The 21,342-nt window shown below is 40.3% G+C and overlaps 1 protein-coding gene across 1 annotated transcript; it reads left to right on the top strand.

Annotated features, from left to right (window-relative positions):
* Positions 1-336: 336 nt before the first annotated feature.
* On the top strand, positions 337-17,965 carry C2H6orf47 (chromosome 2 C6orf47 homolog). Its single transcript, XM_060759466.2, has 2 exons — positions 337-667; positions 15,631-17,965. Exon 2 carries the CDS (start codon positions 16,233-16,235, stop codon positions 16,884-16,886), a length of 654 nt encoding a protein of 217 aa, XP_060615449.2. The 5' UTR covers positions 337-667; positions 15,631-16,232; the 3' UTR covers positions 16,887-17,965.
* The last annotated feature ends 3,377 nt before the right edge of the window (positions 17,966-21,342 follow it).

Raw genomic sequence — 21,342 nt, forward strand, 5'->3', positions numbered from 1 at the left:
GTAGTTTCCCAAGGTCTTTCACCTTCTCTGCCAAAATGTCGACGCATCAGTTTGAACTGCCATGTCTTATGGGGATTTTGGGAAAAGTCCAAGCCCTCTTTGGGCAGAGAAGGCTGCAGCCCTTGTGAAACTATAACTCCCACAGCCTTGAGCCATGGCAGAAAAAAGTGGGTTCAAATGCACCCTGGGATTCTGCAGCCCAGGATGCATTTGACTTGGGAGTTGTAGTCCAAATAGAGAAGGGGAGGAGAGAAAGAAATCCCATGTAAATCCAGTTTCTCTCCTCCTTTCTTTCCTTCCTCCTTTTTCTTTCCTTCCTTCCTTCCTTCCTTTCCTCCCAGCAGACACCGGATCCACTCCTTCCTCCTCCTCGGCTTCCTTTCCCCAGAGGCTCCTCCCTTCCAGCAAAAAAAGGAGAGAGAAGACCCACGGAAGAGTTTCTCCTCCTTTTCCTCCTCCTTCTCGGAGGGTCCAAAGATCCACGGTCCTGCGTGGCGTGGACTTTCCTCCCTCCCCAAATCCACAAGGAAAGAGGGGGAAAAAAGAGGACAAGATCTTTTATTATTTGGTGGGGAGAAATCAAGCCCAGCTATTTCCCCATCCGGATCCACCCAAGGAGCCCCAACGCGTGGAAAGGTGTCACAGTGATTCCCCCTCCTTCTCAAAGGTAAGTGGGTTTGCTTCTTTGCAGCCTTTTTGGGGGTGGGAAAAAACCCTTGCAGGGATCTGTCTTTTTGGGTGGGGAGGAAAAACACGCGTGGGGAGGGAGGGAGGGAGGGAGCCCTGGCCTTATTAGGATCTGGGGCTATTTTAGGAGAATCTTCTCTATCTATTGGATTTGAATTCTCTGGATAGATTGGGCTTTATTTTTGTTATTTGGGGGGGAAAGCATCAGAAAGAGCTGAGGTTATACAATGTGCTTGGGAAAAACATGTATGCCTCCTTCATAGTTGATCATGATGGATTAGTATTATTATTTGCAATTTTTTAAACAAAATATATTATTATTATTATTATTATTATTATTATTATTATTTGCAGTTTCCCCTCCAAATGAATGTACCCAAACAATTTATCATTCAGGAAAATTATTATTATTTATTTTAAATTATTATTATTATTATTATTATTATTATTATTATTATTTGCAGTTTCCCCTCCAAATGAATGTACCTGAACAATTTATCATTCAGGAAAACTATTATTATTTATTTAAAAATTATTATTATTACACCCCCTCTAGTTGTATATACCCTTAATAGCTGGTTATTTGTTGTTTTTGTTGTTGTTGTTGTTGTTATTGTTGTTATTATTATTATTTGTTCCTTCCAGATGTATATACCCTTAACAGCTGATTATTTGTCATCATCATCATCATGATCATCATCATTAAGGCCCCTTCTAGATGTACATACCCTTCACAGCTGATTATTTGTTATTATTATTAGTCTTCCAGTTGTATATACCCTTAACAGTTAGTTATTTGTTGTTGTTGTTGTTGTTGTTGTTGTTGTTATTGGTCCCTTCCAGATGTATATACCTTTAACAGCTGATTATCTGTTGTTGTTGTTATTATTATTATTATTATTTAGGCCCCTTCCAGATGTACATACCCTTAACAGCTGGCTATTTGTGATGATGATTATTATTAGGCCCCCTTCAGTTGTATATATCCTTAAGAGCCTGTTATTTGTCATTATTATTATTATTATTATTATTATTATTATTATTTAGGCCACTTCCAGATGTACATACCCTTAACAGCTGGTTATTTGTCATTATTATTATTATTGGGTTGTTGTAGGTTTTTTCGGGCTGTATGGCCATGGTCTAGAGGCATTCTCTCCTGACGTTTCGCCTGCATCTATGGCAAGCATCCTCAGAGGTAGTGAGGTGCTTGCCGTAGATGCAGGCGAAACGTCAGGAGAGAATGCCTCTAGACCATGGCCATACAGCCCGAAAAAACCTACAACCCAATGATTACGGCCATGAAAGCCTTCGACATTATTATTATTATTATTATTATTATTTAGGCCCCTTCCAGATGTACATACCCTTAACAGCTGGCTATTTGTTATGCTTATTATTATTAGCCCCCCTTCAGTTGTATATATCCTTAACAGCTGGTTATTTGTCATTATTATTATTATTATTATTATTTAGGCCACTTCCAGATGTACATACCCTTAACAGCTGGTTATTTGTGATTATGATTATTATTACGCCCCCTCCAGTTGTATATATCCTTAACAGTTGGTTATTTGTCATTATTATTATTATTATTATTTAGGTCACTTCCAGATGTACATACCCTTAACAGCTGGCTATTTGTTATGCTTATTATTATTAGCCCCCCTTCAGTTGTATATATCCTTAACAGCTGGTTATTTGTCATTATTATTATTATTATTATTATTATTATTTAGGCCACTTCCAGATGTACATACCCTTAACAGCTGGCTATTTGTGATGATGATTATTATTAGGCCCCCTCCAGTTGTATATATCCTTAAGAGCCTGTTATTTGTCATTATTATTATTATTATTATTATTATTATTATTATTTAGGCCCCTTCCAAGTATACATACCCTTAACAGCTGGCTATTTGTGATGATGATGATGATGATGATGTTCTTTGCATTTAAAAATATATATTTAACATTTAATAATGTATCATTCTGGATTATTATTATTTGCATTTTTTTCATTTCTCCCAAAATGTATGCACCCTTAACAGTTTATCAGTGTTTATTATTATTATTATTTGCAATTCCCAGAAAATAATAATAATAAACACTGCAAACTGGATTAATAATGCAAAACATTATTCATCCAGTTGACCATTCTGGATTAATAATGTTTTGCATTTAAAAAATAGATATACAACACCAACCATTTATTATTGTAAATTATTGCTTTTTTTGCAACCCCCCTTCCCCAAATGTACACAATTCCTTAACAATCATTCTAGATTTTTTGCAATGTTTTAGAAAATGTATAGCACATGACATCATGCTATATTTTTATTTTTTGCAACCCCAGTGCCTATACTCTTAATAGTTTATCATTCTTACTTTTGCAGCCCATCACAAGGGCTTTTTTAAATACAATTTATAACTTTTGGATTTATTTCTTTTTTTGTAATTATACCCTAAAAATTGATGCCTGTAATAGCTTAACATTCTCTTCATCTGTATATGTGTGTGTGTGTAAATACACACACATACATATGTAGTTTCTCTCCCCAATAATGTATATACCCCTAAGGGTTTATAATTCAGAATATTTTGTGTCTGCATTTTCTCCAAAAATACATATACTTACTTAATAGCATATCATTCTGGATAAGAGTTTTTCTTTTTTGCAGCTCCCCATATATATATATATGTGTGTGTGTGTGTGTGTGTGTGTGTACACACACATACACACATTTAACAAGAACTAAAAATCCCAATAGCAGAGAAATTGTAATTTTAAATGAAATCTGTAACTCTGATTTGATTATATTATAAATTATCGTAGTATCTGTTAATATAAATGTATTTACTTAGGCTTACAATAATTGCCATGGATAGCTCCTATTAGCTCTTAATTAGTGTGTGTACTGTGTGTGTGTGTATATACACACACACCATATATAAATATTTAGGGAGATATCCTATATATAACCTGTTCAATTAAAAACATGTATTGCTTAAAAAGTCTCCCACTTTAAAATAATATACAACAGACTCCCAGTTAAGATTCTGGATAAATGTACTTTCTGGTTGCTTGGGAGTTACTATCTAAAGATAAGCCAAATATATACTATCTCGTACCATAAACTCTGTATTGACTTGATCATAATATTGAAACACTATAATTAAAAGCAAATTAGGACAAATAAAAACCTAGCCTATCTTAAGGTAAGACAGTTTTATTGCTTTACTGAAATATATATGGTATTTTAAATGATATATACTGTATATACTTGAGTATAAGCCTAGTTTTTCAGCCCTTTTTTAGGCTGAAAAAGCTTCCCTCAGCTTATACTCGAGTCAAAGTTATTTATTATTTTACTCTTATTTTTATTACATTTATTATTTTCCTCTATTATTGGTATTATTACATTTGCATTATTTTACTCTATTATTATTTTATTACATTTATTTTACTCTATTATTATTATTATTATTATTACATTTATTATTTTACTTTAGTATTATTGTTATTACATTTATTATTTTACTCTATTATTGGTATTATTACATTTGCATTATTTTACTTTATTATTATTTTATTACATCTATTTTACTCTATTATTATTATTATTACATTTATTATTTTATTTTAGTATTATTGTTATTACATTTATTATTTTCCTCTATTATTGGCATTATTACATTGGCATTATTTTACTCTATTATTATTTTATTACATTTATTTTACTCTATTTATTATTATTATTACATTTATTATTTTACTTTAGTATTATTGTTATTACATTTATTATTTTCCTCTATTATTGGCATTATTACATTTGCATTATTTTACTCTATTATTATTTTATTACATTTATTTTACTCTATTTATTATTATTATTACATTTATTATTTTACTCTATTAAAAGTTGGTCAGTCTTATTTTAAATTACAGTTTTATATAAACATTGGAAAACATTTAACCTACTGTTTCCTCAATTAATGTAATTTTATTGGTATCTATATTTATTTTGTATTACCAGTAGCTGCTACATTTCCCACCCTCGACTTATATTCGAGTCAATAAGTTTTCCCATTTTTTGGTGGTAAAATTAAGTGCCTTGGTTTATATTCGGGTCGGCTTATACTCAAGTATATAGATATATATCTTTTAAAATATATATAAAATGTAAAATATTATTTCTTTGATTTTTCTTTTTTGCTGGTTGCTTGAAAGTTCTAGTTTACCGAAAGCCTGTATCATCTAATAATAACCTATGGTGGTTATTTGAAAGCTACGTATATCCATTTCTTACAAAGGAGGAATATTATACCGTAATATACAATATACTGTGTACTGTAATTTTTGCACCTTGAATGATATAGAAGACCTATAAGCCGCCTCGAGTCCCTGTCTTAGATAAAATACAAGTAAAGTAAATCAATAAAATACTATAAGGGGAGTTCCAGTTCTCTCCGCAGGGAAACTCTTAAACAGATATACGAGCAGCCTATAAATAGCACACATATGATCTGACCCCTCCATTTGGCCTCCATGCAGCTAAATGTATGTGTTCGGATGACTTGAAATGTTGCATGCTAATGCAGTAGAGACTCTGAGTTGACTGGCCATCACGGGATCGGTAGATGCAGGATAAATGTAGTTTCTGAGAATTACTATTCAAGACAGGACTAACGAATACTATATCGAAATCTATCCGGACTTGTTAATAATCTGATTGAACTCGGTTGTAAGAAACTACTTCATCACACTAGAGAAAAAAATCTACTTAAAATCCGGTTTCGCTGCAGAATTCTGGGGTTTGTATAAATTTTGTTTGCATGGATGTATTGTTGTTGTATTCGGGCATTGAATGCTTGCCTTTTATGTTTGGAATCCGCCCTGAGTCCCTTTGGGGAGATATTGTTGTTCATTCGTTCAGTCGTCTCCGACTCTTCGTGACCTCATGGACCAGCCTACGCCAGAGCTCCCTGTCGGCCGTCACCACCCCCAGCTCCCTCAAGGTCAGTCCAGTCACTTCAAGGATGCCATCCATCCATCTTGCACTTGGTCGGCCCCTCTTCCTTTTGCCTTCCACTTTCCCCAGCATAATTGTCTTCTCTAGGCTTTCCTGTCTCCTCATGATGTGGCCAAAGTACTTCAACTTTGTCTCTAGTATCTTTCCCTCCAGTGAGCAGTCGGGCTTTATTTCCTGGAGGATGGACTGGTTGGATCTTCTCGCAGTCCAAGGCACTCTCAGAACTTTCCTCCAACACCACAGTTCAAAAGCATCTATCTTCCTTCGCTCAGCCTTCCCTAAGGTCCAGCTCTCACATCCGTAGGTGACTACAGGGAATACCATGGCTTTGACTAGGCGGATCTTTGTTGCCAGTCTGATGTCTCTACTCTTCACTATTTTATCGAGACTGGACATTGCTCTCCTCCCAAGAAGTAAGCGTCTCCTGATTTCCTGGCTACAGTCTGCATCTGCAGTAATCTTTGCACCTAGAAATACAAAGTCTGTCACGGCCTCCACGGTTACTCCCTCTATTTTCCAGTTGTCAATCATTGTTGTTGCCATAATCTTGGTTTTTTTGACGTTTAGCTGCAACCCGGCTTTTGCACTTTCTTCTTTCACCTTGATTAGAAGGCTCCTCAGCTCCTCCTCGCTTTCGGCCATCAGAGTGGTGTCATCTGCATATCTGAGGTTGTTAATGTTAAAATTATTATTATTATTATTATTATTATTATTATTATTATTATTTGAAACGCAACAAGATGAGTCCACAGCAGACAAGATCATTCTGCTGGCTGTTGTATTGGATCACACGTCGGACACTTCTCAAGTGTCTAGGACTGTGTGATGTATCTGCAAATAATGCGTGCAGATCCCAGTAAGGCAGCCTTCTGCAGCTGGCAGATGGTAATCTTGTCAGTGCCGATTGTGTTTAAGTGCAGGCCAAGGTCTTTAAGCACTGCACCCAGTGTGCCGATCACCACTGGGACCACCTTCGCTGGCTTGTGTCAGACTCGTCTTTCTCTTCTTCCTCTTCCTCTTCCTCTTCTTCTTCTTCTTCTTCTTCTTCTTCTTCCTCTTCTTCCTCTTCTTCCTCTTCTCCTCCTCCTCCTCCTCCTTCTCCTCCTCCTTCCTTCTCCTCCTCCTCCTCCTCCCTCTTCTTCTTCTTCCTCTTCCTCTTCTTCTCCTCCTCCTCCTCCTCCTCCTCCTCCTCCTCCTCCTTCTTCCTTCTCCTTCTCCTCCTCCTCCTCCTCCCTCTTCTTCTTCTTCTTCTTCTTCTTCTTCCTCTTCTTCTTCCTCTTCTTCTCCTCCTCCTCCTCCTCCTCCTCCTCCCTCTTCTTCTTCTTCCTCTTCCTCTTCTTCTTCTTCTCCTCCTCCTCCTCCTCCTTCCTTCTTCTCCTCCTCCTCCTCCCTCTTCTTCTTCTTCTTCTTCTTCTTCTTCTCCTCCTCCTCCTCCTTCTCCTCCTCCTCCTCCTCCTCCTCCTCCCTCTTCTTCTTCCTCTTCTTCCTCTTCTCCTCCTCCTCCTCCTCCTCCTCCTCCTTTTCCTCCTCCTTCTCCTCCTCCTTCTTCCTTCTTCTTCTTCATCTCCTCCTCCTCCTCCCTCTTCTTCTTCTTCCTCTTCTTCTCCTCCTCCTCCTCCTCCTCCTCCTCCTCCTCCTTCTCCTCCTCCTTTGTAGTTTAGGGAGGCTGTTAAAGGCCCCTCCCTAAACTACAAACCCCAGAATTCTGCAGAAGGCAGAAACCGGATTTAAAGTGGTTTTTTTCCTCTAGTGTGATGAGGCCACCAAGCCATATAATCCAGTTCAAAGCAGATAGTCTGGATTCAGAAACAGGATTATATGGCGGGGTAGATGGGGTCTCAAAGCAGTTAACTTTTGAAACTGCATTATATGGTCAGTGTAACTTGCATATCTTGGCTATCTGTTGTGTGTGTTGTTTATTTGTTCAGTGCCTTCCCACTCTTTGTGACCTCATGGACCAGCCCATGTAGTGTAGATTGCATTATATGATTTTGGAACTGCATTATATAGACATTGTAGACTCCTATGCCCCATATATCTAATGTAGACTGCATTATATGATTTTGAAACTGCATAATATAGACAAATACCCCATATAACTAATGTAGACCTCATTATATGATTTTGAAACTGCATTATACAGACCTTTTAGACTCATATACCCCCTATATCTAATGTAGATTGCATTATATGATTTTGAAACTGCATTAAATAGACATATATCCCATATATCTAATGTAGACTGCATTATATGATTTTGAAACTGCATTATATAGACACTATAGACTCATATACCCCATATATCTAATGTAGACTGCATTATATGGTTTTGAAACTGCATTATATAGACATTGTAGACTCGTATACCCTATATATCTAATGTAGACTGCATTATATAATTTTGAATGTGTAGATGTGCCGGCAGGACTGAAGACCGACAGGTCCGACGTTCAAATCTGGGGAGAGCGCAGATGAGCTCCCTCTGTCAGCACCAGCTCCCCATGTGGGGACATGAGAGAAACCTCCCACTAGGATGGTCAAACATCAAAACATGGACGTCCCCTGGGCAACCTCCTTGCAGATGGCCAATTCTCTCACACCAGAAGCGACTTGCAGTTTCTCAAACCACTCCTCACACACACACACACACACACACACACACACACACACAAATAATAAGCATTACATAGTATAAATAGAGAGTCATATACTTCAAAGGTTTTCGTGAAGGCAATATTTTGCTGTGCATCTGCATCTAGATTAAAGTTTCTCCAGCCCCATCTTCCCTGCCATATAAAATCCAGATTATCTGCTTTGAACTGGATTATATAGCAGTGTAGACTCCAGCGCAGGCCCAGCCTCTCTTGCATCCACAATTCAGCACATAAAAAGAAATAATAATATCAAAGTAAATTAAGGACCTTGTAAGACTACAACTGGCAGTATCCCGTTGTATTGAACTATGGCGGTTAAAGTGGCTCTAAACTGCATTAAATCTACAGTGTAGATGCATCCTTAGTTTCCAGTTCCCCAGACCGAATATGGCTTGTATGGGTGTAAAATGTAATGCAAGGTTACCGTCTCTTCACAACACATGGTGGCTCGTAAACACATAGTGTTTTACTATAATTATCCCAGAGCAGCCATTAACCTCTACTTTAAATGTCTCAGAGACTTTGGATGATTTATGACCTCCAAAGTTGCCTGTGATAGTTTGAAAAGAAAAAAAATAGAGATGTTTTCAAAGACACTCGCACATGTCTATACTTGTAGTTGTGTGCGAAATTTGGATTATTCAGGGTGTGAATCCTGGAATTTCCGGCAGGGATCATTGGAGCTTGTGTGTGAGCAGATGGTTATGAAAGCATCTGGTTTCAAATAATTTGCATTAATAATGCAGGCAGTCCCCAATTGAGCTGTATTATATGAGCTCTACATTGCCATATAATCTGCATTCTGAAACAGCATTATATGGCAGTGTAGATCCAACCAAAGAGAAAAAGAGCAAGGCAAGCTTGTTCAAGGACTAGCCATCCCCCGCCAGGCGTTGCTTTATTTATCTATCTATCTATTTATTTACAGTATTTATATTCCACCCTTCTCACCCCGCAGGGGATTCAGGGCGGATTACAATGTGCATATACATGGCAAACATTCAGTGCCATAGACACACAACATATATAGACAGACAGTCAGAGGCTATTTAACATTCCAGCTTCTGACCACCAGGGGAGCTGTCGCTTCACCATCCGTTTGTGACACTGATGAAGTACTTCCTCATTCTTTGCATACTTCCTGGAGATTTTTATGGCCTCGTAAATTAGTTAAATTAGCCTTCCTACATAAGTGGTACCCATTCTGAAACAGCATTTTATGGCAGTGTAGATCCAACCAAAGAGAAAAAGAGCAAGGCAAGATTATTCAAGGACTAGCCATCCCCTGCCAGGTATTGCTGTATAATTGCTGTTTACATGTTTTATCCATTGTTATGTTTATGTTGGCATCGAATTGTGCCTTTTGTAAGCCGCCCCGAATCCCCCCTCGGGGGTTGAGAAGGGCGGGGTAGAAATGCGCGAAATAAATAATAATAAATACCTAAATTTCCTACTTGACAGATGCAACTGTCTTTCGGGCTGCAAAGGTCGACAACAAGCTACACAGTTTTGGTCGGAAGCTCACTCCAACCCGGGCTGGCTTCAAACTCATGACCTTTCTGTCAGTAGTGATCTTAATGCAGCTGACTCCCAGCCAGATATGGCCCAGTCTGTGTATATGTGCTTTGTGTGTGTATATATGTGTGCTGGCGCATGCATTGTAATGTATTTTTGGTTTTGGGGTTTTTTAAGTCTCTTCCACTTGATTCTTAGTGTTTTTATGAGCGACGGTCACTCGTTGGCCTGAGAGGTGTATTGTGTCCAAATTTGGTGTCAATTCATCAAGTGGTTTCTGAGTTATGTTAATCCCACAAATGAACATTATATTTTATTTATATAAACTAGCTGTTCCCTGCCACACGTTGCTGTGGCCTATATGGGGGTTCTGTGTGGGAGGTTTGGCCCAATTCTATCTTTGGTGGTGTTCAGAATACTCTGTGATTGTAGGTGAACTATAAATCCCAGCAACTAAAACTCCCAAATGTCAAGATTCTATTTTCCCCAAACTCCACCAGTGTTCACATTTGGGCGTATTGAGTATTCTTGTAGAGTTTGGTCCAGATCCATCATTGTTTGAGCCCACAGTCATCTTTGGATGTAGGTGAACTATAACTCCAAAACTCAAGGTCAATGCCCACCAAATCCTTCCAGTATCTTCCGTTGGTCATGGAAGTTCTGTGTGCCAAGTTTGGTTCAATTCCATCATTGGTGGGGTTCAGAATGCTCTTTGATTGTAGGTGAACTATAAATCCCAGCAACTACAACTCCCAAATGACAAAATCATTTTTTTCAAGTGAAGTACATACATTGGGTTGTTAGGTGTCTTGTGTCCAAATTTGGTGTCAATTCGTCCAGTGGTTTCTGAGTTATGTTAATCCCACAAACGAACATTACATTTTATTTATATAGATGAGCAAGTTCCAGGCTACATCTACACTACCATAGAATGCAGTTTGAAACTGCATTATATGCTCATTGGTGGCACAGCGAGTTAAATTGCTGAGCTGCTGAACTTACTGACTGAAAGTTTGGTGGTTTGAATCTGGGGAGCAGAATGAGCTCCTGCTCTTAGCCCCAGCTTCTGCCAACCTAGCAGTTCAAAAACATGCAAATGTGAGTAGATCAATAGGTATTGCTTCTGCGGGAAGGTAATGGCGTTCCATGCAGTCATGCTGGCCAAATTATCTTGGAGGTGTCTAAGGGCAACACCAGCTTTTCAGCTTAGAAATGGAGATGAGCACCATTCCCCCAGAATCGAACATGACTAGACTTAATGTCAAGGGAAAAACCTTTACCTTTACTATAAAAGGTAAAGGGTAAAGGTTGTCCCCTGACATTAAGTCCAGTCATGTCTGACTCTGGGGTGTGGTGCTCATCTCCATTTCTAAGCTGAAGAGCCAGCGTTGTCCATAGACACCTCCAAGGTCATGTGGCCAGCATGACTGCATGGAGCGCTGTTACCTTCCCGCCGGAGCGGTACCTATTGATCTACTCACATTTGCATGTTTTCGAACTGCTAGGTTGGCAGAAGCTAGGGCTGACAGCGACCTTTACTATAGACTCACATAATGCAATTTAACTGCACCACACTGCATTATAGGAGTCTACACTGCTCTCAACCTCAGAAACCACGTGATAACTTTGCCAGAAGTCAGAAATATCTTGAATGTACAACAATATGCAATACCTGGTGAGTTTTTTCTTTGTCCGTTATGTCACACTGTTAATAACTTAATATTATTATTTTTTTAAATCAACATTCAGTTACTCCTGGAAACCTGTAAATAGTACAGTCTGGGAAATGTTTTGCAGTTTGTCAATGTCTGCTTGCTTAGGAAAGTTCATTGAATAGTTTGGGACAAGCCCTTACCTGTCGACTTAACCTGCAGCACAGGGTTGTTGCAAGGTTAGTTTCTTCTTGACATTAAGTCTAGTTGTGTCCAACTCTTAGGGGTGGTGCTAATCTCCATTTCTAAGCCGAAGAGCCGGCGTTGTCCGTAGACACCTTCAAGGTCATGTGGCCGGCATGACTGCATGGAGCGCCGTTATCTTCCCACCGGAACGATACCTATTGATCTACTCGCATTTGCATGTTTTCAAACTGCTAAGTTGGCAGAATCTGGGGCTAACAGCGGGAGCTTACCCCACTCCCCCAGATTTGAACCACCGACCTTTTGGTCAGCAAGTTGAGCAGCTCAGCGCTTTAACCCGCTGCGCCACTGGGCACTCCATGTTGCAAGGTTACATTGGGATAAGACCTTGTTTATGTTGCAATGTTGCAAGGTTACATTGGGATAAGACCTTGTTTTTGTCCCACTGCACGCCGTAAAGGAGGAACGAACTTACAATTATGATTAATAGTTAGAACAGTTAGTACAGGTTGAGCATCCCTTGGCTGAAATGTTGTGGATCAGACAGAAGTGTTCCATGTTTCCGATTTGTTTGGATTTTGGAGTACTAGCAGATACATAATGAGATAACCTGGAGATGGGACTCAAGTCTAAACCTCAAATTCAATTATTATTATTATTATTATTATTATTGTTATTATTGTTATTTGAAACACAACAAGATGAGTCCACAGCAGACAAGATCACTTTAATTCTATTATTATTATTATTATTATTATTATTATTATTATTATTATTTGAAACACAACAAGATGAGTCCACAGCATCACTCTGCTGGTTGTTGTATTGGATCACACGTTGGACACTTCCCAAGTGTCTAGGACTGTGTGATGTATTGGTGAATAATGCGTGCAGATCCCAGTAAGGTAGCCTTCTGCAGCTGACAGATGGTAATTTTGTCAGCGCCTATTGTGTTTAAGTGCAGGCCAAGGTCTTTAGGCACTGCACCCAGTGTGCCGATCACCACTGGGACCAGCTTGTTCAATCTTTAAATCCTCATATCGTGTTAGCTTTTTCAGTTGTTTCTCTTCAATCCTGCTGTCACCTGCGATGACGATGACGATGATTATTATTATTATCATCACTATTTTGTGTATTATGTTTATACTCTGCTTTTTTGTAAATAAGCTTTATTTATACCCTGCCATTATCTCCCAGAGGGACTCGGGGTGGCTCACAAAGCATTCAAAGGTGCAAACACACAAAATACAAAAAGTGCAAAGACAATAACACAAAAGAGATAAACAACCAACATTATTTATTTATTTATTATTTACAACATTTATACCCTGTCCATTCTCGACCTCCAAAGAGGGACTCAGGACAGCTACCAACAGGCAATAATTTGATGCCAACACAATATAAACACATAATAAAAACACAATAAAATATCTAAAAACAATATAACTATACATTAAAACAGTTCAAACATCATCCAAATCAATACAAATTGCGGTCAAATAAATCCCATCACCCCCTCCCCACGGTTAAGACCAGTAAAATGCAACAATAGCTGCAGGTATAAAACAACTGCAATCAATATCAATCTCGTAACGTAAATGGTGAAATAATCTCTAGGCCCTCAAATATGTTCATTAAGAGATTCTAAACATGGTCAAGACTTGTCGAAAAAGCCCATGTCTTCAGTTGTATACAGAAGGCTTGGAGAATGGGGGCTAGCCTAATCTCCCTCAGGAGGACATTCGAAAGATGGGGAGCCACCACTGAGAAGGCCCTTTCTCTCATCCCTACTGCACTTGAGACAAAGGTGGGACTGAGAGGAGGGCCTCCTCGATAGATCTTAGTGCTGGTTCATAGAAGGAGATGCAGTCTCGAAGATAGGTTTGACCTGAAGCATATAGGGCTTTATAGGTAGTAACCTGTACAAAGATGGATGGATGGTATCCTTGAGGTGGCTGGCTTGACTCTGAAGGAGCTGGGGGTGGTGACGGCCATCAGGGAGCTCTGGCGTGGGCTGGTCCATGAGATCACAGAGTTGGAAGCAACTGAATGAATAAACGAGAACAACAACCTGCACTTTGAATTGGGCCTGGAAAGTCATTGGCAGCCAGTGGAGCTGCTTTAATAGGTGCATGGTATGCTCCCTATAATCAGCTCCAGTTAGTAATCTGGATGCTGACCTTTGCACTAACTGCAGTTTCTGAGCCATCTTCAAAGGCAGTCCCACATAGAGTGCATTGCAGTAGTCCATTCTAGATATAACTAAGGCATAAACCACCGTGGCCTCAAGGAAATTTAATGCATAGTATTTTAAATATTTTTTGCGCATGAAGCAACGTCTGTGTACATCGAACCGAGAGAAAGCTAAAGTGTTACTATCTCGGCCACCCCTGTGGACAACTTTGAATTTTGGAAGATTTCGTACTTCTGGACAAGGGATGCCAAAATAGTGTAGTTGTTTATGTGATGGACTCTCAGAGACCACACTTTGCTCGGCTGTGGAAACCCATCAGGTTGCCATGGACGTCTCCCATTATTTCAGCCCTGGAGGAAGGCAATAACAAACCGGTTCTGAACCAATTTTGCCAAGAAAATTCTGTGATGCTTTGAGTTGCCGTAAGCCAGAAATGACTTGAAGGCACACAGCAGGATGGAGAATGCTATCACACTGGTGATGTTAATTGAATGCTTTCTTTGTTGTTGTTGTGTTTTTAATTAAATTTAATGAGAAATCTCTGGGTCTATGTGAAATAAGCAGTAAATTATATATTATTATTATATTATAATATATTATATATTATATATGAATGAAAGGTTTCCATGAAATATGTTGTTTCCCCATAAAAGGTAAAGGCAAAGGTTTCCCCTCGACATTAAGTCTAATTGTGTTCGACTCTGTGGAGTGGTGCTCATCTCCATTTCTAAGCCAAAGAAGTGGCATTGTCCTTAGACATCTCCAAGGTCATGTGGCCAGCATGACTGCATGCAGTACCATTACCTTCCCACCAGAGCAGTACCTATTGATCTACTCACATTTGCATGTTTTCAAACTGCTCGGTTAACAGAAGCTGGGACTAATAGCGGGAGCTCACCCCACTCCCCAGATTCGAACAGTCAATCTTTCGATCAGCAAGTTCCGCAACTCAGCGGTTTAACCTACTGCACCACTGGTATATGTTCCCCCATATACTTCATTATTTTTGTTGTGTCTGTATCTCTTATAAGGAGTTGGTTTGACCTCTGGTTTGCTAGTAAAACTGAATTACTGTGTCATTAAGTGATACCTGTCTAAAAAGTATGTCATCAGCATGAAGTGTTTGGAAAGCTTTGGATTAGGATAGAAAATTTTAAAAACATGTAGAATTTTTAATTTTTTTGGTGGGGGGAATTTTGTATCATGTTTTTGTACATTAAGATGAAATTCATTCCAAAATTGTACCAAGAAACAGAGGGAAATAAGGACTGAAAAAAAAAGGCTATTTGGAATTTACAATTCGTATTTTCCTCGTATTGTCGAAGGCTTTCATGGCTGGAATCACTGGGTTGTTGTAGATTTTTTCTGGCTATATGGCCATGTTCTAGAGGCATTCTCTCCTGACGTTTCATCTGCATCTATGGCAAGCATCCTCAGAGGTTGTGAAGTCACCTCACAACCTCTGAGGATGCTTGCCATAGATGCAGGTGAAATGTCAGGAGAGAATGCCTCTAGAACATGGCCATATAGCCAGAAAAAACCTACAACAACCCGTATTTTCTTCATTAAGAGTCGCAATTTGCAATAGAATGACTTCCTATGGACCTGAGAGTCTACCCCTTGCCTTACAACTTGACCCCAGATCCCTTCTTTAATGCTTTGCTGACTTAAACTTGCTTTCTTGGTTGCAGGTTTCGAAGTGAAGGATCTTTGCTTTGTCCAAAGGCAGCAGAACCCAAGATCTTTTGTTCGATGAGAATCTGAAGTCTCGCATGGTGGATGTACAAATATACCATTCTGGAAATAAGGGAGGACCTCTCCATGCTCATTTTGAGAAACTGGCCTGTGCATTGTAAATTGACCCGTGAGTTTTCCAAAGGGATTGGAAAATCCAGTGCAACGTGGCAACAGCTAAACTTACTCCCATCTGTAGAATAATCAACCACAACCCACCCCATGCATTTCCTGGAATGGAGGAAATTATATTCCCAACAGAAAGAGCCTAGACCAGCTTTGAGCTCGGCTGAACCACAGCTGTGGTTTGGCTTGGAGATTTCGGCAACACCCTCACGATCTGAAGTACCGCAAATCAGATCGATGTCGGCTGGGAGGAAACATACTATGGTTATCTCTTTCCTTTCAAATGGCAGCTGATCTCAAAGAACTGCAGATCAACTAAAGATCTATTCTTAAGCACCCGCTTCTGTTTTACTTTTTAAAGAAAGCACTCCACAATATATATTTATTTATTTCTCTGAGCCAGGGAGAGAGAGTGGTTTCTCTCCCTCTCGCCATGTTCTTCAGCCGTGCCAAATCGTGGCTGCCCGGTCTGCCTTGGCGAAGGCCGAAGGCGGAGGATGTTTGGGGCAAACCTCAGGAGGACTGGAAGGAAGGGTTCGAGAAGACGCCGCCTCGCGCGCCTCCTCCTTCCAAAGCGAGATGGTGGAACGGGCGCCGGATCTTGGAAGCCATCGGCTGGGGCGAAAACGCTACTGGCGGAGCCCACTCCTTGCTGGCCAGCATACCTCAGCACCTGACCCCACCGAAGGCCTCCATGGAGTCACCGGAGCATTTCCAGATCTGCTTCAACTTTGCCCGCCACCTCTTTGACCTGTGCGTGGTGACATTGCTGTGTGCTTCCTCGCCAGCTTTCCGGCTAGTTTTGGATATTGTGGGATTAGGGGGTCCCATTAAGGTTTGGCTCCACGGCTTTGCCTGCTTCTTGGTCACCGCCTACGGCATGTACTTAGCCCTTTGGCTGGTGCAGGAGTACCTTGTGCAGTTTGCGTGCCTCTATGGCTTCTTACAGACCCTGGTTTTGTGCGTCAGCATCCGGGCAGGACCGCCAGAGCCCCAAGAAGATGAACAGAGTGCTGAACTTGATGTGACGAAGGGAGAGGCAGGCAAGGAAGAGGAACCGTCGGCCACTGACACATGTAAACAATAACTGGTGTGACGAGGAAGTAGGCGTCCTTAAGCCACCTCTTGGTATTTCTAGCCACTTCCTCTTATTTATTGGGGAAGACATATGGGATGGAAACCAAAGAGAATAATGGGACCGTCTTCAGAAGAATCAGGAAGATGGAGCTGATATCTTTTGTTTGGGACGGAGGTTTTCAACCTGTGGATCCCTGGATGTTTTGGCCTTCAACTCCCAGAAATCCTAATAGCTGGTAAACTGGTTGGGATTTCTGGGAGTTGTAGGCCAAAACACCTGGGGACCCACAAGTTGAGAACCACTGGTTTAGGATGTCTGGACAAATGATATGTTTGCTTATTTGGAAAACATCACCAGGTGATACAGGGAATATGATCTTGTGTTACCAAACCTTTTGACTGCAATGAGCTGCGATGAGGCAAAGTGCCATTTGTTTGGGAAGGGAAATCCATGTGCAGTGACAGCCTTCAGCAGGTATCAAAGAGGGAATGGGTGCAGGATACATTACACATATTTACCAGCGTTAAATTGGTTTTCCCATCGTAAGAACTGGGTAGTTATATTTGGAAAGCAAAGTAGAGGTCATAAGATCCCTTCTTGGATTCCTTGACAGAGAACCATGCAGCACTTGCTGAAGTTTGCATGACACTTCCTAAAAATCCTGTTCCCTGTCGTGCCAAAAGGTCACCTTGGCAAGCTCTGTATTTGGCCATTGGCTTATGTTTCCAATCCAGATATGCACGTATGAAGCACACACAGCTCACAATTTCACAGGAGAAAATCTTCATCGAGTTTTGGGATTTTCACAGAACTATTATTTACACTGATCTTGAGCTTTTTGCTTAACTTTCAAGGTAGAGATTATGTCTTCAGTTTGTAGAAGACACACGTTACAGTGGGTCTGATGCACCTGCTTTGGTTCAGTTTTGGGACCTGCCACAGATATAGAAAAACATAGATAATCATGTCCCATATTATTCTTAAATAGGGGGTGACAGATGTGCACACTTTAATGCAGGCATGGGCAAACTTGGGCTGTCCGGGTGTTTTGGACTTCAACTCCCACAATTCCTACCGGCTGTTAGGAATTGTGAGAGTTGAAGTCCAAAACACCTGGACGGCCCAAATTTGCCCATGTCTGCTTTAATGTGTCTGCATTTATATTGCCACCATTTACTGATATGGGGCTTGATTATCTGTGGTCAGTGAAAAATGTGGATCCAGAGTATGCAAATCTGTAGGATCCTTATAACTTCCTATACTTGCAGTTTACCATAACGATAAGGAACCTTCTGCTCTTCAGCACTGTTGACCTGTGACCTCCATCCATAATCCTCTGGTCTCATCGACTTGGTCTTGTTGGAGCTGAAGTCCCAATAACCAAGGGCCAAAGAACCCCCAAACTTAGTTAATGTATTCAAGCAAATTGCCTGCTTTTTATGGAAGAGGATTTTTTGATTGGAAGGAGGAAAGGAGGCTCATAAAATGAGCATGGAAACAACTGGTTAGTTGCATTTCATGGGGCCAAGATGCAACATATCAAGCTAGAAGTTGAAATGTAGGTGGGTTGAGGAAGTCTTAGATAATTGGGACCAAAGTGTGGATTCATTTGTACCTGAGCCAGAATCGGAGGCTGGAAAAAGGACTATAGTTCCTCATCATATTAGTTGGACAAATCCGTGAGTCCAAAAGACGTTGGCTTTTCCAAGCTCTGACCACTGTAGGTGATCTCAGGTGAGGGAACGGTGTACATTTGAGAACGAATGTCTTATTGAGTCTATTGGAACAAGGATTGTTTTTAACAGAACACATCTACTACATGTTTAAGAGAAAGAATCTACTGAAATTGGAGGACTGAGAGAAACCAGACAGAAATGGACATTTGGGCAGAGGGTAACTTGTCCTTAAGACGAGGCAGGATAGAAAATTTTCAGAGGAACTTAATTTGGAGAAGAGGAGGCATGTGGATTCAGAAATATATGCGTGAGAGGGGGAGAAAGAGCAGTGAAGTAGCAAAACTTTGAGGAAAACTAGTTGTGGGGAAAAGAGAAATATTGCTCATTCATATCCTTGTTGAGGTTAGCTTGATTCTCATAGCTGCTTCTAACAGAGTTGTTGAGGTGCTGCAGGATGCATTTCTGGAAACAGTCTTCTCTCTCTTCCCTCCTCCCAACAAGCCTCAGGGATAAGCTTTTCTGAGCCTAGAACCCACTTGTTCCTTCTCACCAGCATCTAAAAACCTCTCCAGAATTTGGAGAGAACTAGCTCTTCAGCTTCTTTCTTGCTTTCCGCGTCTCCTCAGCAATATTACAGTGATTTCACTGGAACTGAGCCTATGGTTCTGGGGCAGAAGGGAGTTGTTTGTGTGTAGAGAGGCATCCAGGTCTTCCTCCAGCTTGATTTTGCGTGAGCCATTCAGAGAGTCAGATGACAACCCTACCACTTCTCGTCCTTGCCTAAAGTGTCAATATCACCCTGCCATTGTGATGGCTCAGCTTTCTTTGAGATGAAAGAGTTCACATCTGGAGAAATTTGGCCAACGCTATTCACTTTGTGATTGGAGGGGATCTTGAATCTCTGAAGTTCAGGTGTTCCTCTTGGTGGCCATGGGGCAAATAGATCTATGTACAACTTTTTGTGGTCTGGTTTATGTTTGTTGTCAGGAGGTCACTGATCTCGGAGTTGTAACTTTTTGGGAATACAACTCCCCAAATCCTCCCGGCTAGCCAGATGCCATGATTTGAGGAACCATACTACAAAAAAGTAACTTCTCCAAGCTCCAGCTGGGGTTGGATCACCCTGATCCCTGGTCTCCGAAGTTCAAGTGTTCCTCTTGGTGGCCATGGGCCAAGTTGACCTATGTACAACTTTTTGCGGTCCTGTTTATGTTTGTTGTCAGGAGGTTGCTGATCTCGGAGAAGTAACTTTTTGGGAATATAACTCCCCAAATCCTCCCAGCTACCTAGATGCCATGATTTGAGGAACCATACTTCAAAAAAGTAACATCATACTGTGAAGCTCCAGCTGGGGTTGGAGCTTGGAGCACTGGTGATAGTCTTAGGAAGACTGAAAATATAACTTCTGTTTTCTAGCATTAAGAAGTCCCAGTCTGAACAGTCTTATGAATATCCCCTTGAGCACCACTGTGATCATCTAAATCGGAAATGGTTGACTTGTAGCCCTCCAAGTGTTGTTGGGGTGTAGATTCCATCAGTCCTGGTCATTGTAACCACTGGTGAATGATGATAAAAATTGCAGTCCAAACAACACCTGGAGGTTGTAAATTGCCCACTCCTTCCTAGATTTTAAAACAAAAACTCTCCAGAACATTGTTTCTCAACCTGTGGGTCCCCAGGTGTTTTGGCCTATAACTTCCAGAAATCCCAATTAGTTTACCAGCTGTTAGGATTTCTGGGAGTTGAAGGCCAACATCTGGGGACCCACAGGTTGAGAACCACTGCTATAGAATGAATAACCCATCCTATGTTGCAGCTATACTATGATAATAGCAGCAAGATATATGTTTAGGTTTTCTGTTCTCTTCAAGATTTGTAGTCTGACATACTGTGAAGTCTTACTGCAGGAATGAATTATCTTGAATCCATATAAAACCATTCCTGCACCTCCAAGCAGTGCCCTCCTCTTCCATCTGTAAACATAAATATAGTTCATCCCTCTCCTCATTTCCATTTTAGACAGTGACGTACTACTACTTAATTCAGCATCTCTGAACTCTAGGATCTATGCCTCTTGTTTTTTATTGATTCCTGCGCTGTTATCCATTGATGTCTAGATGTCACTTCTGCCTTCCTGAGATACAATATGTATTCATTTTAATTGTGGCAACTTCTAACCAGCACATGATGAGAAGGGGGTACAATTAATCTATTGGTAGCTAGCAATACCAGTCAACCTATTTCAGCAGGTTCAGGAAATAATTCTTCAGTACATCCACAGTGGTAACATTGCCCTTCTTGTTTTTGATTAGACATTTGTGCATCATCTAGAGCAGCGGTTGTGACTTTTCTGATGTTGTCAAATTGCAATGCCCAGTAATTATAGCCAGCATTTAAAAAATGAAGATGGCAATGCAACAATAGCAGGAGTTTCTCATTGACCATCCCTGATCTCGTGAGAAATAATCCTAGGAATTCAGAACCTTGCCAAAAAGAAATACTGCAGTGCTTATTTCCAGATGGTTGCCACCTCTGAATATTTCCTAATACTGTAAGATATCTTAATGTTAAATATCTTCCTTACTTTTTAAGGATACTCTCTTATCTGGAGAGATCTGGAACATTATGTTTCATCTAATCCTGGCAAAAATCAAAGCTTTACCTGCTGATTATGATATGGTTCCCAACCTTTTGGTCTTCTGGGTGTTTTGGATTTCAGTTCCCAGAATTCTTGAGGGTTGGCCAAGTTGGCTGAGGCTCCTGGGAGTTGAAGTCCCAAATTTGTGAAG

The sequence above is a fragment of the Anolis sagrei genome, chromosome 2 (assembly GCF_037176765.1).
Source record: "Anolis sagrei isolate rAnoSag1 chromosome 2, rAnoSag1.mat, whole genome shotgun sequence".
Taxonomy (NCBI): Eukaryota; Metazoa; Chordata; class Lepidosauria; order Squamata; family Dactyloidae; genus Anolis; species Anolis sagrei.